At 57.6% G+C, this 15720-nt stretch overlaps 1 protein-coding gene across 2 annotated transcripts; it reads right to left on the bottom strand.

The window, feature by feature from the left end:
- Window positions 1-1399: 1399 nt before the first annotated feature.
- Window positions 1400-8235, bottom strand: CDX2 (caudal type homeobox 2). 2 transcript variants are annotated; one of them, XM_019447893.2, is made up of 3 exons: window positions 7288-8210; window positions 3646-3791; window positions 1400-2606 (listed from the first exon to the last, which is right to left on the bottom strand). In XM_019447893.2, the coding sequence occupies exons 1-3, from the start codon at window positions 7826-7828 to the stop codon at window positions 2352-2354; spliced, it is 942 nt and encodes a 313-aa protein (XP_019303438.1). In that variant the 5' UTR covers window positions 7829-8210; the 3' UTR covers window positions 1400-2351. The 2 variants fall into 2 exon arrangements, with proteins under 2 accessions (XP_019303438.1, XP_053756663.1); XM_053900688.1 differs by having other exon boundaries at window positions 2347-2606; window positions 3650-3791; window positions 7288-8235.
- Between the last annotated feature and the right edge of the window lie 7485 nt (window positions 8236-15720).

Below are 15720 nucleotides of genomic sequence, written 5' to 3'. Positions count from 1 at the left end.
CCCCGGGCCTGCATTTCAGAGAGCAGCCGAGCTCCCCTCTTCGCCCCGGATGCCTGGCGCGCGGGCCCGCGGCGGGCGTCAGTGCTGGGGGGCCGGACCCGGCGAGGGGAAGAACTTGTAATCGCTTGCCGCGGGACAATGCCGACTTTTGAACCTCTAACCACTAAGCAAACAACCCTTGTGCTCTCGCGGCACTGTCCAAACAGGGTTTATTGACAGGCGTTTCACAGCAACGCATAGCAACCGCGGCGGCGGCGGCGGGGGGCGGGTGGGCGCGGCCGGGTGCGGGTCCGCGCCCCCCTCCCCGCGGCCCCACTCCGCAGGAGGCGCCGGGGGAGGGGGCTAACCTCGCGGCGATCGCCACCCCCCCCACCCCCCCCACCCCCCGGCTCAAAGGACCCCGCAGCCCGAGAGGCGGGCCGGGCTCTCTCCCTGCGGCTCCGAGCCGGGCGCCCGCGGCCCGGGCCGCCAGCGCCCCTTTCTCAATCCCCGAGCGAGCGGAATGCCACCCGGAAGGGCCGCGGGACCGGGGAGATGCTGCAGGCGGTATTTAGGTCTCGCCGCTCGGCTCTTCCTCCGCAGCCCTCGGGGCACCTCCTCCCTCGGCGGAGGGCCGCGATTAGGACCCGAAGGTGCCTGTGGGAAGACCGGAATCGAGAGCGAGGCCCTTCTCCCCGGGCCCTGCTCGGTGGCTTCCAGGACCCAAAAACCTCAGGGACAGCAGCCCGGTCCCCAGCGGGTCGGCCAGATAACAAGCAACCACCACTGAAAGGCTCTCCTTATACTGGTTCTTGAATTCTTTGTGGGGGAGGATTTCGCGAGAAAGGACAAGGGGTGGAGACAGGGCTCACAGAAATGCCCAGTGATTCACAGAAGACTATATTCATGGAAACGTTGCCCTGGGAGAGCAGAAGATAAAGCCTTTTTACTTAATGCTTCTGTTTAGCTGGATTGTGGGGCATCCCTGGGGTGAAGGGAATCACTGATGCAGAGAGTGTTGGTAACTGCGTCAGTGTAGATTTGAGGAGATGATATGAGGGGACGCTTACCCCCACCCCCCATAATTCCTGGCCGCTGGGAAGCAGCTGACCATTCAGATGTGCATTTTGCCCAAAGGCACCCCCAGGAGAACCACACATTCCACAATCCAAGGCTGGGCTCAGGCTTGGGGGCAGGGAAGGTCTCAAAACCTGCTCCCTCAGGCTTCTGATGCTCTGGGGTAAAATGAGGTTGTTCAGATAACCTTCTCCACTCCCTGTCCGAGTTTTCCAACACTAGGTTGCAAGTAGACAAGATGTTTCATTTCTTTAAAAAAAAAAATAATAATTCCAGACAAAATCTGAAGACGATAAATACAGAATCTGAAATCTGGAAAGCTCATTTATCTCTCTCTCTCTTTTTTTCTTTTTAGAAAAAATTCAACTGTGTTCAAATACCCGCCACTTCCCTTCACCATACCACTTCTCTCCCCGTGGATCCAGAAGGCTTTTGAAATGCTGGCTTGGATGTTACCCAGACCAACAACCCAAACAGCAGCAACGACAACAAAAACTCCCCTTCTTCATCAGCCCCAAGATTGTGAAAATGACAGGAAGTCCAGCTTGGCTCTGGCATTTATAGCACTGACATACATTTAGCCCAGAGAAGCTCTGGTGACAGGCTTTCTAAACAAGGCCCTGTCCTGGGCCCTCTTGTCAGGCCTGGAGTCCAATAACCACGCCTCTCACACCATCCACTGGGCGCCCACACCAGTCAAGCCTTTCCTGGTCTGGGAAGGGAAGAGAAGAAAGACAAAGACCTGGGGGTTCTGCAGTCTTTGGTAGGTCCAGGTTCCTATCTTAGCCGCCTGTGACTTCTGCAGTCACAGAGTCTTGCCTGCCCTTGAGCAGGAGGGCCCAGCGGGCCCTCGGATCGCAGTGAGTAGGCGGCAGCCATCTTGGCTCCGAGCATTGGTGTTCCCCTGAGTCGTTCTCTCCCCTCAACCAGAGGTGCCTCCTGCAGATTTGGGAAGCCAAGAGCTGGGGAGGTGGGGGCTGGAAGCCCGATCTGTTTCGCCAGTCCAGGCAATGCTTCCCTGGCGGGTCGAGATGAAGCCTCAGTGATCGTATCCCATCTTCTTGCTGGCAGAAAGTCAGACCAGAAAAAGTCAAAATCTGGGAGCATGTCTTCCTTGAGGCCTCCAACCCAACCCCCCCTTGTCCTTACTCCTGGCCCCCATTCTTCCTCTGAGAGCTAGGTCAGTTGGTGTACATTTGTGGAGGGGAGGGGAGGGGTCTCTCCTGAGGATTCTAGCAGAGTCTATGCTCCTCGTGGCTCGGCCCTCGTGCTCGGCCGCTGCAGGCGCCCGTAGGTCATTGGGTGACAGTGGGGTTTAACACCCCCGCAGCTGGCCCCAGAACCCCAGGGACAGAGCCGGGCACCGAGCCTTGCAGGGAAGACACAGGACTCAGGGGCTCCGGGACGCTTCTCAGAGGGCCTGGCGGCGGCTGGGGGGGCTGCGGTGCCGGCGGTGGGGGCTGCGGCTGCTGCTGCTGCTGCTGTTGCTGCAACTTCTTCTTGTTGATTTTCCTTTCCTTCGCTCTGCGGTTCTGAAACCAAATTTTAACCTGGACGTGGAAAATGGAGGGGAAAACAGGGGGGTGAAGAAGACGATGCAAGGGAAAAACGAATGGCCTTCAGCACCAGCATCTACCCCGCCAGTTAAAAAAGTGCCCTCTCGAAAGGACCCCCAAACCTTCTCCCAGACGTTCATTCGAGAGCCCCGTGACAGCCCCAGCCCTGGAGCCCTTCCCAAGCCCAGTACGGCCTCGGGAGGGAAGAGCCCCTCCCCCCACCCTCGTTCACCAGGTTTCGTTCTAAAGCAACCTTTATCTACAACTTTACTGGAAAAGTTCAGAGTCTCAGAGCCAAGGGAAAGAAACTTTGCAAAGCCCTTTCTACAACAAGCAGGTGGAGGCCAGCATGGATGTGCTTCAAAATGACAACCTTTGGCCTCTCAAAGCTACACTGAAATGGAATAGTCCTCACCTTCAAGCTGAGAATGAGACTTACTGTGGGGCTTCCCGGCTGTGGATGTGGCCTGTTTTGTTTGTTTATTTATTTTTCTAGACCATATACAGTGTTGATGAGTCAAGCCTCGTTCTAGTTTTTACGGGTAGGGATTGGGGTCTTGTATTCATTTTTTTCCCCAGGTGCTGGGCTGGGCACAAAGCTAATAGGTCTTTAATTTAATTCTTCTTTCACCCAAATAGAAATCTGGATTAAAGTACTGCTCCGTTCTTTGGGGTATTTTTTTTTTTCTTTTTTGCACCTCTCGGGTGCCGGAAAATGGGGAAATTTTTCAACACCTGAAAAAGACAACTAGCGGTGGAAGGAACTTTTTCTAAACTCATTCAGGAGGAAATGCTCTCCATCCTCCTGATTTATTTATTCATTTGTTTATTTAAGTAAGCTCTACGCCCAACACGGGGCTTGAACTCACAACCCGGACATCAAAAGTCGCGTGCTCTACAGACCGAGCCAGCCAGGCGCCCCTCTAACCTGTGCTTTAATCTGCCCACAGAACTAGGTGGCTTCCGGGGGCCCGGCTTCCAACTCTGCCCCGGGGAACCCCACCAGCCCTGGAGGGAACAAGGCGGTTCGCACCTGCCTCTCGGAGAGCCCCAGCGTGGCGGCCAGCTCGGCTTTCCTCCGGATGGTGATGTAACGACTGTAGTGAAACTCCTTCTCCAGCTCCAGCCTCTGGTGGTCCGTATACACCACTCGGTATTTGTCTTTCGTCCTGGTTTTCACTGTGGAGGAAGGAGAAGTTAGGCCGGGGAACCGCAAGGCGGCCCATCAGTCATGGGTAATGACAAACCTCCCTAACCCAAGGGCTATTTCTCTTCCTTCTTTGCCCCGGGGGGCCAGGGTTTGGCTGATTCCTGCCGGGTCTGACAAGACCCCCCAGAGGGTCCTGAGGGGAGGGTGCGAGGCTATCTGAGACAACTAAACTCACCTTGGGGTTAAGTGGTTTTTAAAAACGAAGAAAAACTCCAACCTCCTACACACAAGATAGCAGAACCCAGCCCCCCATTTGGTAAACCAAACAGAGCACTGGAGCAGGCTGGGCCCAAAGGGAAAGGGGGCAGGACAGAGTCTCCAGAGTCCTGGGAATGTTCACATTTTCTGGCCTATTGAAGACGGAAGCCCACCCTAAAAGCAGCTGGGGCCGTGGGGATGCGTTGGTGTCGCTGCGTGGGGTGGTGGTGTTACTTTCTGACTGTTGCTTTCTACTTTTATTAACAGTACGAAGGGGGGTGGGGGTGGGTGCAGGATGTGACAGACCAGAATCACCTCCTAGGCACACGAGGCCCATCTGGTGGAATTCCGAGCTGGGGTCTGGCAGGAAGAAGACCCCTCCCGCTGGCGACATTCTATACCTGGCTGAACACGGTTTCGCATTTGGCACTTTTTCTTTTTTGAGCCCCCCCCCCCCCATTTATTTCTGCTACAAACTCTGCCAGAGCTATCCTGACCAGTGATCTGTGCTCATTGGATTGAGTCAACATATTAAACCTCAGATTGATTGTTTTACTGAAGGGCCTTGACAAATAGTGCCGTCGCGGTTGGAGCAGGCCCGAGAACCTGGCGTCTCCCCCGGGTCTGTCCTGGGTCATCCCTTGGCAGGGGCTCCTCGTTGGCCCCAGGTCCTCGTCATCCTGCAGCCGAACAGGTTCAGTCGCCCGGTGCCCGATCCTACAGGAAGATCTAAAGGGTCTGGGAGTTTCTTGGAGGTGTTTAATGCCCCGCAGGCCGACTTTGTTCAGGTAAAACCCTTTGCAAACCACAACAAAAGCGCCCTGGGAAGATACAGGGCCGGATCAGAGGGAGCTCCCCCGAGCCGCTGAAAGGGGAACACAGTCCCAAACAATGCAGGACAAGGCGATCTTATCAAAGAAAAGCCCTTTCAATGCCTTAATAACAACCGCATTCTGTTTGAATTACCACTACTGAGCAAATGGCGGCCCCCGCTTTCATCCCCCTCCCCGCCAGGCGCATTAACATAAACACGGCCCGGCAGGCGCATTTGAATGGGCGCAGCGGCCCCGACCCTGCGTCTGCGAAGCCAGTGAAGGGAACTAACACGTCCTGGGAGCCTTGCAAGGGGCGGGCGCGTTCACACGCGCTACCGCCGCTAACCCGCTCGAGGCTACCGGCGGGAGTCGCCCGTTTTACAGATGAGGAAACTGAGACTCGGGCTGGCTCACGCACACAGCGCAAGGCGCGGCTGCCACTGCACCCAGGTTGGAGCCGCAAAGGGGCACCCCCGGGGCTGGGCAGCGGGGCGCAAGAAAGTTCTCCGAGCCGAACATCCCGGGAGCAACACTCGCCTTGGGGAGCGGCTCCTGCGCCAGGGCCGCCCTTTCCGTCTGCCGGACGGGCCGGGGACGCGGTGACCAGGACCCCTGCGCGCTCTGCGGCCCGCGTCCCCAAGGGCCTTGGAGGCGCCCCGCACCCCCTGGGAACCAAGGAGGGGGCTGGAGGAGGGGAGAGATGAGAGGGACTTGTGAGAATTCATTATTGACTGCGAAAGTCACCACCCTCTTTCCGGGCCCTAAAAGAGACAATGGCAGGGCTGGGAAGGTGTATATCAAAGCGGGCCGGGCCGAGGACCAACCCCCCTAGCCCGTTGACAGATGACGCTCCGCAGAGGAGCCGGGCTCTGGCCCGCGGGCCGCGGCCTCCCGACATTAACATCACAAGGGCGCCCGGCGCCGACTGCGGCCTTGCCACCTCGGCGCGGGACTTCACAGCGGCCTCTCATCTGCTGACCCCGCGGCCTGGGCTCCTGTGGCTTCCCTCCCTCTCCCTCTCCCCCCTCCCCGGCCCCGGCCCCGCGGCCACTGTCCCGGGACACACCAGAGGTCTCCCGTAGGACCCCCCGGTCGCTGCTAGGTGCGCCCCAGGCAGGCTCCGTAAAAGACAGCCTTCTCTGAGACAGCGCTCGGTTCGGGCGACGGCGTCTCCCTTTGGGGAAGCCGCCAAGGCGAGGTTCCGAGGCTGGCCCTGTGGCCTTCTCCCTGGGCGGCCGCATTTCCCACCCGGCATGTGCCCGGTGACTCAAGTACTGATGCCCGGAGACAGCCCCCAACGGCTGCTCTGATTTATACGGCTGTAATTGGCTATAAACCTCTGCAAAGTGGCCATAACCTGCGTGCAGGCCGGGCTGGGCCAGAAACAAGGGAAGAGAAGAAAAGCGGAAGTGCGGAAGGCTAGGAAAACTTCATGGAGCGAAAAGGGGATGCCAACAGGACTCTCCCACCACACCTATTCCCACTTCCTTCCCACTTTGACACATATCCCGATAGCAGAAGGGGCAGACCGAACTCATGGGCACTCGCGGTCCGGCAAACCTAGGATGTCTGCAGGGACATCTCCTGAGCAAGCTTCTTGAACATGGTTGCGCATGCACACACGTACACACACACACACACACACACACACACACACACACACAGCCCCGAGACCCTGGAAAGGAAAGGTGGGGAGAAATGATCCCTGTCTGGAGCAGAAGCTGAATCCCCACCAAGGATTCTTCCCCTTCTCCCTCTGCAGACACAAAAGGACACCCACGACTTCTTGCCCCTAGCCCTCCAGCTTCGGACGGCTCGAAAACTCCTTTGCAAATCAAAGGAGTTCAATGACGGGGCGCGCTCCCTTCCGCCTAATTCCTGGGGCCTGCCTTTCCTGCAACAGCAGCTTTGCCGGCTCTCCCTTTTCGCCCTAGCTCTTGAGATTCCTTGACCCCGGTCCCACGCGCGGCCTCGCCGCCCTCCTGGCTCCCCAGGGCACCCCTCTGCTTGAGCGGCTCAGCGGCGTGGAGAGCAAGGCTCTGAAGCCCGGCTCGGTGGAGTTCGAGGCTCCCTTTCCCCGGCGGCTCCAAGCTGCGCACCGAGTGCCAGAGGCACCAAGGGCGGGGGCCGCGCGTTCCCACTCCTACGCAGCCGTGCTACGCCCACATTCCTGGGGGTGTCCTGGGAGTGCTGGGACGTTGGAAGGAGGAAGGCTCTCCTCTGCCCTAACCTAAACACGGGTTGGGAGACCCACTTGTTCCCTCCCGCCCCCCACCCCCACCCCGCCAGCCCGGGCGCGGTAGAGAAGCCCGGCAGTCGGGGGCCCCCTGACTTTGTCTCCCTCTCCGGCCCTCCTGGCGCCCGGCTCCCAGACGGCTCGGGACGCCCGGGTCGGCGCGGGCCGCGCGGCCGGCCCAGCAGCCCCCTCCGGCGGGGCGCCGCCGCCGCCTACCTTGGCTTCCGAGGGACTGCTGCGCGGGCTTCCGCATCCACTCGCACAGGTTCCGCCGCTGGCCGCCCGGGGACAGCTGCTCGGCGGCGGCGGTGGCGGCTGGCCCGGGAGGGCCGGGATTGAGTGTCTGCAGCAACCCCGAGGCGCAGGAAGGCGCGGCGGCCGGGTGGTGCGGGTGGTGGTGCGGGTGGTGGTGCGGGTGGTAGTCGGCCGGGCCGCTGTAGCCCATGGCGGCGGCCGGGGAGCCCCCGTTGAGGCCGTGCGCCACCGCGTTGGCGGCGGCCGCGGCGCCCCCCGGCGCGTAGCCGTTCCAGTCCTCTCGGAGCGGGGCCCCGTAAGCCGCGGGCCAGGACGGCCCCGGGGACTGCGCAGTGTCCAAGTTCGCGGCCGCGGCGGCCGCGGCCGCCACATGGTAGCCGCCGTAGTCCGGGTACTGCGGGGGGCTGACGAAGTTCTGCGGGGCCAGGTTGAGGCCGCCAGAGTGGCGCACGGAGCTGGGGTACATGCTCACGTCCTTGTCCAGGAGGTAGCTCACGTACATGGTGGCGAGGGCCCGACGGCAAACCTCACCATGCTGCCTGGGGGCCGACGCTGGAGGCTGCCGGGGGGCGCGAAGGGGAAGGGGCGAGGGGGGCGCCGAGAGCGGCGGCTGGCTGCGCCCCGGCCCGCGGTGCTCCGCTGGCTCCTCGCGGCGCTTCTGCCTCCGAGGCGGTCCCTCCCTCTGGCCTGCCTCCTCCCTCCTCCCTTTCTTCCTTCTTTCCTCCCACCTCCTCCCCACTGGGCTGCAGAGGCGGGGAAGACCCGCCACAGGCTGGAGTGCGGAGCCCCAGGCCGGCGGCCTTACGTGATTAACGAGTGTTTACAAGACTCTATTAGTAATGACACAGACACCAATGGCTGGAGACGTCGAGGCGCAGCGCGCACCCCGCGCACAACCCCCCGAAACACGATTTGCATTTTAAAAGATAAGGGGAGAGGGGAGCTCAAGAGAGGGCTGCGACCCGATCACCGCGAAATATTCAAACCTTTATTGTTAAGAGCTTCCTCCTCCTTCCAACCTGGTGCACTTTAACCTCCAATCACAGGTTCAAAGAATGAAATCAAGAGACTTGCAAAAGAGGGGGGGGGGGGGAGAGCTATCTTGGTGGGAATCTGGGCTTGGAAACTAAGTAGTAGTGTTTCTGCATTTGCGGGGTGGGGGGGGGTGCATCTAGAGGCTCCTTCTACACCAAAGAGGAAAGAAAAGGGAAGCCATTGCTTTGATGACTACGTTTCTGACCAACCCGGGAGGTGAGGAGCCGAGCCCTTAGAGATGGGGCCGGTTCCTGCCCTCTCTGCGCTCCTGGCCAGAACGGTTGCGCGCCCCAAAACAACTGTGGCTGCTACTCAGCTATTTTCCTCCCCAAGGAAACCTCTTGCCTCTCGCACAAGATAAATTATGCTGCTAGCTTCAGGCTGCGTCTCCGAGTTCATCTCACGTTTGGGATTTAAGTTAAATTAAAGCAATTCAGTTTTTAAAAAAGCATTTGCATCCAAAGACACAAAACAGTCAGACCAAGGAGCCTGTGGCAGAAGTCAGACGGTGGAGGGCAGTTATGGGGAAGGGGGGGGGGTAAAAGAGGGTTGCTAGAGTGCTGGCAAAGTTCTGGTTTCTTGAACAGGGTGCTGGTGACACGGTAGGTTGTCTGCGAAAATTCAGCGAGCCTACCCATACATGTGTATTTTACTGAAGTGGTTAAAAATCCAGGTAAAGAGAGTCAAAATTGCTGCTAATATATACCTAGGTATTTGTATATTGTACATAATGCCTTTGTCTTAAAACCACTTTCTGCTTTCCAAGGTAGAACATTGTCCAAAGAAAATCGTTTTTCGTCTCTAGGAGATGGGCAGGGAACCCGGGCCGTTACTAATGATTGCTTCTGAAGAGCTCCTAGTGAAGAAAAGTTGAGAAAGGACCAACTTTGAAGCACTGTGTCGGGGGCCCCAGGGGCTCAGTGGCAGCTGCGGGGACCAGTGCTGTGAGGCCTGGCTTGGGAACTGCCGGGACAGGAGCGCTAGGCGACCAGATCTGTCTTGCGCACGCGCCCGGCCCCGGCTCCGTGTAGCCACTGCAGGGAGCAGCCCCGCGGTGGCCTTCCAAGCTTTCTCTCCGAGCCCAGACAGGGCCACCAGACTAGGATTTGAGGATCCCAGAGGCCGGGTCTGGGGACTGGGCAAGCTGCCTGGGCGGCTTCGGGCGCTCCGGGACCAGCGGGACACTAGCTGCCCATCTCCACAGCTGCACTTGTCGGTTCTCATTGTCAAGCGCTCTTTGGCGGTTGTCACTTCTTCACCTTCTCGTCTCTGGAGCTTTTTTCCAGTGCCCTTTGCCTGCCTCGATCCTCACATCTCCCTAAGTGGGGAACTGAGCTGGTGTTGTCACCACCTCCGTTTTACAGACGACACCCACCAAAGCTGCATAGCGGAGGGAGGCCAGGCCCAAGTTGGATGTGAACAAGCCCAGGGCTGAGGGATCCCCGGCTTGCTGGTTCTTCTCGTCTGCGTTTCCTAAGGAGGTTGGTTACAATCAGCAGTCTGCGGGGCGGGGGTAGGTCAGATAGCTGAGCCCCCAAGAGGTGGAAGACGGGGGTGGGGGGGTGGGGGGGGGTGGTGGCGGGCAAGTTCTCCAAGTGGACCTACCGAGCCTGGTCCGGACAGCTGAATTCATGGGACAGCTCAAGAAATAAAACAGGGAAAAAAGATCGCAAGCCCCATTGCAGACCCCAAGTCACTGAGTTGGGGGAGGAGGAGCGAAAGGGAGAGTCTGCAGTCCTGACGGGGTGGGAATGTGGGAGGTTAAGTGGTGGGCACTTCAGACTTTTGATCTAGCAAACATCTTCCTCCTCTTCCTGGAGACACAATTCCTCTTTCTGTCCCCCACAAACCCCTCCCAAGCCTCGAGCTCTGGAAGCCGAGGCCCAGGCTCAAGCCTGTGTCTTCGGAATGTGGGCATTCTTTGGAACAATCGCTTTATTGGGGACAGCCATTCCCTCCGCCCTGCAGTGGCCGCTTCCTGCGTTTTTATGGCCCGGCCGCCGGCCGCTGGCTAATTGTCCCGGTTTTCCAGCTGTGTCTCTGTGCTCTGCCCCGGAGAAAGGGCTCTGGCCTGCCCGCCCAAATGCTTTGGGAGCAGCCAGGGTCGCTCTGGCCCCAGGGGTCACGCCAGGCCCCAGAGCTGGCTGGACCCCAGGCAACCTGAGGCTCTCTTGGGGTGTGAGAGCTGGAGAAAGGAAATCGTGGTGAAAAACCAATTGGTTTTCTTAATGGAAAATGGGCCTGCAGGGCAGTAGCATGACCCTGCCCAAGGTCCTGGGGTCTGGGCTGTTTGATGAGGAGAAAGGAGCCAATACTGATGTCCTTGGATAAGCTTCTCAGAGTGGAAGTGTCCCTTCACATCCGGCCGCACTCTCAACCAAGAGGCCCATCTGGGTCCCCAAAGGGCAGGGTGCCAAGAGCAGTCAGAAAGGGGTGGATGGTGGCTGATGAGAAGGAAGCTTGGGTGTCTTTTCATCTTGATGGCTTAGCCTTTCTGGTAGGTCTTCACCAGGTGCCTATCCTCTGGGGGCCTCCTCTGGATGGGACTCTACCAGCCTTTGGGTGCACATGTGTGGCCCTGGGAGGATGGGGGTGCCACCCGCAGGAGACCCTGGGGGAGAGCCTTCTCAGTCCCGGACCCAAGGTGCTTGGTGCCTTTCTTAGAACCTTTGGCCTGAGCTGAGAACCTCCTGGGATAGTTGGCCCCAACTTCTCTGGATCAAGGCTTTTTTTCCAGCCAGTACCTCTGGTCTCCAACTGGCTGCCCTACCAGAGAAGCCTTCAGCAAACGGCTCTGGATGAGGCAAACTTGTGGAAAGCTTGGGGCTGGGGTTGGGGTGGGGCTGAAGCTGTGACCCCGTGGAGCCTGAGCCAAAGCAGGCTTTTAAGGGCAGGAGAGGGTGGGAAGAAAGAGACTCAGGTAAATAAAGCATCAGGAAGACCACAGGGCAGCCACAACGGTTATCAAAGGGACGTGGTCTCTTTGTTGCTAATGTTGTAAAGGCCATTCAACATTCCTTGGAGAGGGTCAGGGGCTTCCAGAATTCCGGCTGGTGGCAAGGGCAGGGGCAGGGGGTGTGTGTTGGGGGGCGCAGGGAGGCACAGGAAGGGGGCGGGCTGCTCCTCTGGGCAGATGAGACACTCCTTGAATCCAGAGATCATTGACAGGACTCTCTCCCTGCTCAAAGGTCCCCAGTGTTTGCTCTAGCTCGGGGCGGCGGTGGGGGGGGGGGGGGTGTCCTTTCCCCATATTTGTGGCTCTTGAAAAGCGGGGAGCCTGTGGCCCTTGTAAGCCTGATAGGGCAGACCATCTCTCTCCACCTTAGCATGCACGTCTGCTTTCTGAATCCCGTTGAGATCAAGGAAATTATTCAAACAGTGCAACTGCTCCTATGCTTCCTCTCTTCTGCACAGGAAACCCTCACCCTGCATTGATCTGGCTTGTCAGGGTAATTAAGGAAGAGCGAAAAAGAAGACAGTGTTGCAGGATAAAATCGTTCGGCTTGGCGAGCTATACTGCTGTGGAGGAATGAGTTCATCTCTTCTTCACTTGGCATTGAGGGAGCTCGTCAGCCACCACCCGCAATCAGACACGCAATCGGCAACTCCCTCGCACAAAGGAAGGGCTGAATAACGAGTGGTTTGACCGCAACAACCCCACCCTGCCCGGCCGCGGCCCACTCGGCTAACATCTCTGGGAAGGAAATCGATGGCAGTGTCCTTTCGGCCCCATCAGGCCACAATGGGTCCCAACGTGTTCATTCTGAACAGCAGGGAGGGGCCGCAGCTGTCCACAGCTGCCCAGGCTTCATTCCCAAGAGCAGATGTGTCCCTGCCCCCACTGGTGTCAAGAATGTCCCCCCCCCCGCCCCCGCAAGCAAACCGAGTGTCTGGTCTTCTGTACCTGAGGAAAAGCTCCCGAATTCGTGGGAGGTCACTAGTGGACTAGAGTTTTACCGCTCAGGGGACAGGGTGCAGGGGAGTGAGGAAATGCACTGCCTTATTTCTCCCGTGGAGTAACCCCCAAGCTTTCTTATCCAAGGCAAGGAATATACATTTTTTTTTGTCATGCTCTTCGATCCAAAAATATACTGTTAAAGGCAGGAGATTTAGGGAGATGAACCCTGAGAGAGGTACCGAAGTCTGGTTTTGCTCATTGGGTAAATGTCACGCAAATAAATGGCAGTTGCCCATTTTCGTTCTTTCTTCTGAAATTAGAGTCTGTGGTCACTGTGTGGGGATTGGATGAACCACTCTAGCGCCTTGTGGTGGGCAAGCACGGAGAATGATTTAAAGTCCCTCGAGGGAGAGGGCCTTGGGGGGGGTCTCACCCCAGAGGAAAACCCGCGATGCTGAGGGAGAAATCAAGCTCTCAGGCCAGCAACAGCTAAACGTTATCACTTGGTTTTGACGTGGAAGGCCTTTGGTTACCATTTGTCCGCTCACCAACGTCTGTGCCTAGAGGGACTTTTGCTTATCATATGAAAATATGTTCCGAGGAAACCTTGCACAGTAGGCTTTATGAGGCCGAGGGAAGGAGCTCAGATAAGGTTCAGTTCTCCTTGAGTCACTGGGCCCTTTGGGAAGCTACTCTCTCTGGAGGGGAGACAAAGGACTTACTGTCCATGTAGCACTTCCAGTTTATAAAGGAGAAACCTGAAGCTCAGAGAGGTTGAGCGACTTTCCCAAGGTCACACAGCTAGCTGTTCCAGTCACTAAAACTAAATGAGCTCCTATAAGTCCATTTTGGGCAACGCGTAGGACTCTGTACAGATGTTAATTATTACTAAGGCTTCTGGTGCCACCCTGGAAACCCAAAACCAACTAGCATGATTCCCGGAATCCAAACTCCCCACACCCTACGCCAAATAGGGCCAGAACAATCAGGTTCTGCTGTTCCACCGTTCGGACTACCTTCCACATCCTACTTATATCTCTCTTTCACAGGCACCTGCTAACTGCCATTTATTAGTTTATCGAATGACAAATTTTCCATAAATTCCTTCCCAGATTTTTCGCCAATTACCACCTGCTCTTGTCCTCCAGTAAATACTTTCTGAAAAGAGCTCTTTATTTTTGAATTGGAACTGATATCCTAAGCCTGATCCCTGAAATTTAAAGTGAGTAAAGAAATGTATGCAAATTAATTGTGCTGTCTGCCCCCCTTCTTCCCATGACAGTTGTCTGTGGACATCTTTTGGACACACAGACCAAAAAGCCTACTTCTTTGGGTAAATACAAGGAAGGCCCCATTCCGTTTCCCGGTGACATACGTGAATACCAGGCTCGGATTGGGCTCGTGAATTCCTAGCAGGAAAGCTCTCAGGTCTTTTTCGCCAAGAGTGATGGCCGGGCGGGCTGGCTTGGACGTTTTAAGGGAGAGGTGAGAATTGGCCAAGCAGTTCCCCAACCTGGGAATGGTAGCATGGAGGGGTTGGGAGGGTTAGGAAGAGTGAAATCAGCTCTTCGCCTTCCAGCCATTTTTAGTATTGCCATTGTGGGGTGTGTGTGTGTGTGTGTGCGTGCGCGCGCGCGCGTTAACAAATTAGTAAGTAAAGTATGAAATTAACCACCCTAGACTCTGCACCAGCCACTTCTGGGCTCCCGGACGCTCGCGGGGGCGCGTTGGGCCACCCCGCTGTCCCGGCTGGTGCGCACGCCCAGGACCCAGACCGTGGCCCCGGGCCTCAGAAGTCCGGGTTTGTCTCCCGCATCCTGCGCACCGGAGCGCTGAAATGAGAAACATCTCCGCCAGGCCAAAGCCAGCGAAGTCCAGGGCGCGATGCTGTGTGAGCCAAGAGGTGGCCACAGAAACCTCTGCTGCCAGACCATGGCAGCCACGACTGACCCGCCCGGGCAAGGGCGGCCCCCGCCTCTTTGCTCCTACCGGAGAAAAAAGCAAGAGCTACCTGTGGCTTTGGCCAGGGCCCTTCCCACCCGGGCGTGCGCGTCCCGCGTCCCGCGTCCTGCCGTCAAGACTGCAAGCGCTCAGCAGCGTTGGTAAGAGGCATCCTCGGCCAGCTCTTCTTCCCCGTCCCCCTCCCCCTCCCAGCTCCTTTGAAGGGGTGGATCCAGAGTCTTCCCCAGCCCGTACCCCCTCCTGCAGAAATAAACAATTTCTGGCAAGCTTTGAAATGTAACTGTGTGATTGAGGACACCCAGGTCGTGCCCCAGAGGATCTCACGGACACTCGGTCTGAAAATACGGCTGCAAGTCCTCCCCCGCGGGAAGCCTGAGTATCTTAGCTTGAGCACATTTACACGGACAGTCCAGACTCTGCAGCTGGGGCCCCTCTATTTAAGAGACTGACTCATCCTAGGGTTGGACAGGGGGCTTGAATACACTGGATTAGTCAGAGTCTCAGGCCCGGCCTGTGGCGCTTGTATCCTGGGGCAGAAAGCCCTCTGTCAGGCCAAAGATTTCTTGTGTGTGTCAGTAAAGCCCCCAAGTTACCTTGGCTAAAGTGAGGCAGGCGTCTAGCCCCAGGCCCCAGGGGCCCACTGTTGCCGCCGTAGGGTCCTAGAGCGAAGGAACTGAGTCATCAAGCTGCCTTTGTTGTGTGCACCTGATGCTCCTGCTTCCAGAAAGGCGTCTGGCCCAGGCCCAGGCCAAGGAGGCCTTAGTCTACAGGGATGCTGGTAGCCGCAGCTCACTTCCCTGGCACCCCAACCTAGCCCGGCCACCAGCTTCTGGCCTCCGTTCGCCCTTACCACTAGCGGAAAACACCTGCAAGGTGGCAAAGGGATTGAGGCTCCTTGACTGAAGTACCTGGGGCGGCCAGGGTGGCTTCTGTCTGTGGGACTGCAGCCTGACCACGCTGGCTTTTTACGAAAAGGTTTTCTTGCTGCTGCTGCTTACCTGGAAAGGGCGGGGGGGGGGGGGGGCTGGTGGTGGGCTGGTCACTAATGGAGGTTCCAGTCTTCAAAGGGCCAAACTCTGCCTTCCTTTCTCACCCTATCCGCATGGAAGAGGAGGGGTACGGCTTGTTTCTCTCCTCTGCCAACGGAAACTTAGGTTCGCTGGGGTCGGGTAGACCTTCCAGTGTGTGGGGCTGAGAGAGAGGGAATACGATGAGCCCGTCCTGCACGAGTGGAATTTTGGCCCTCAGTGTAGACAGCTGTCCGGTCTGCAGGGGGGCTCAGGAGCCCCAGGGTTCAGAAGCTCCCCGGAACAGCTTACTCTGGCCAGAAAGATTTCCCTGGGCACCGATTTTTCTCCATCACCTGCTTTGTCAGCCCTCTGGGGGGGGGGGAGGGTTTCTCACGTTCACCTCGGGCTAGAATGTGCAGCACTGCTCAGTCAGTGCTATTAAATTATTATTTATTTTATTATTAACTTTGTAATGACCGACGGGTCTCC

The sequence above is a fragment of the Panthera pardus genome, unplaced genomic scaffold (assembly GCF_024362965.1).
Source record: "Panthera pardus isolate Hobbes unplaced genomic scaffold, ASM2436296v1 HiC_scaffold_1, whole genome shotgun sequence".
Lineage (NCBI taxonomy): Eukaryota > Metazoa > Chordata > Mammalia > Carnivora > Felidae > Panthera > Panthera pardus.
This window is presented reverse-complemented; position numbering and strand designations above follow the sequence as displayed.

Coding starts and splice junctions, on each gene's coding strand:
- CDX2 (XM_019447893.2), bottom strand. CDS start 7,828: ATGTACGTGAGCTACCTCCTGGACAAGGACGTGAGCATGTACCCCAGC. Junction 3,792..7,287: donor GCAGTCCCTCGGAAGCCAAG/GTAGGCGGCGGC, acceptor CTTCCTCCACAG/TGAAAACCAGGACGAAAGAC. Junction 2,607..3,645: donor TGGGGCTCTCCGAGAGGCAG/GTGCGAACCGCC, acceptor TTCCACGTCCAG/GTTAAAATTTGGTTTCAGAA.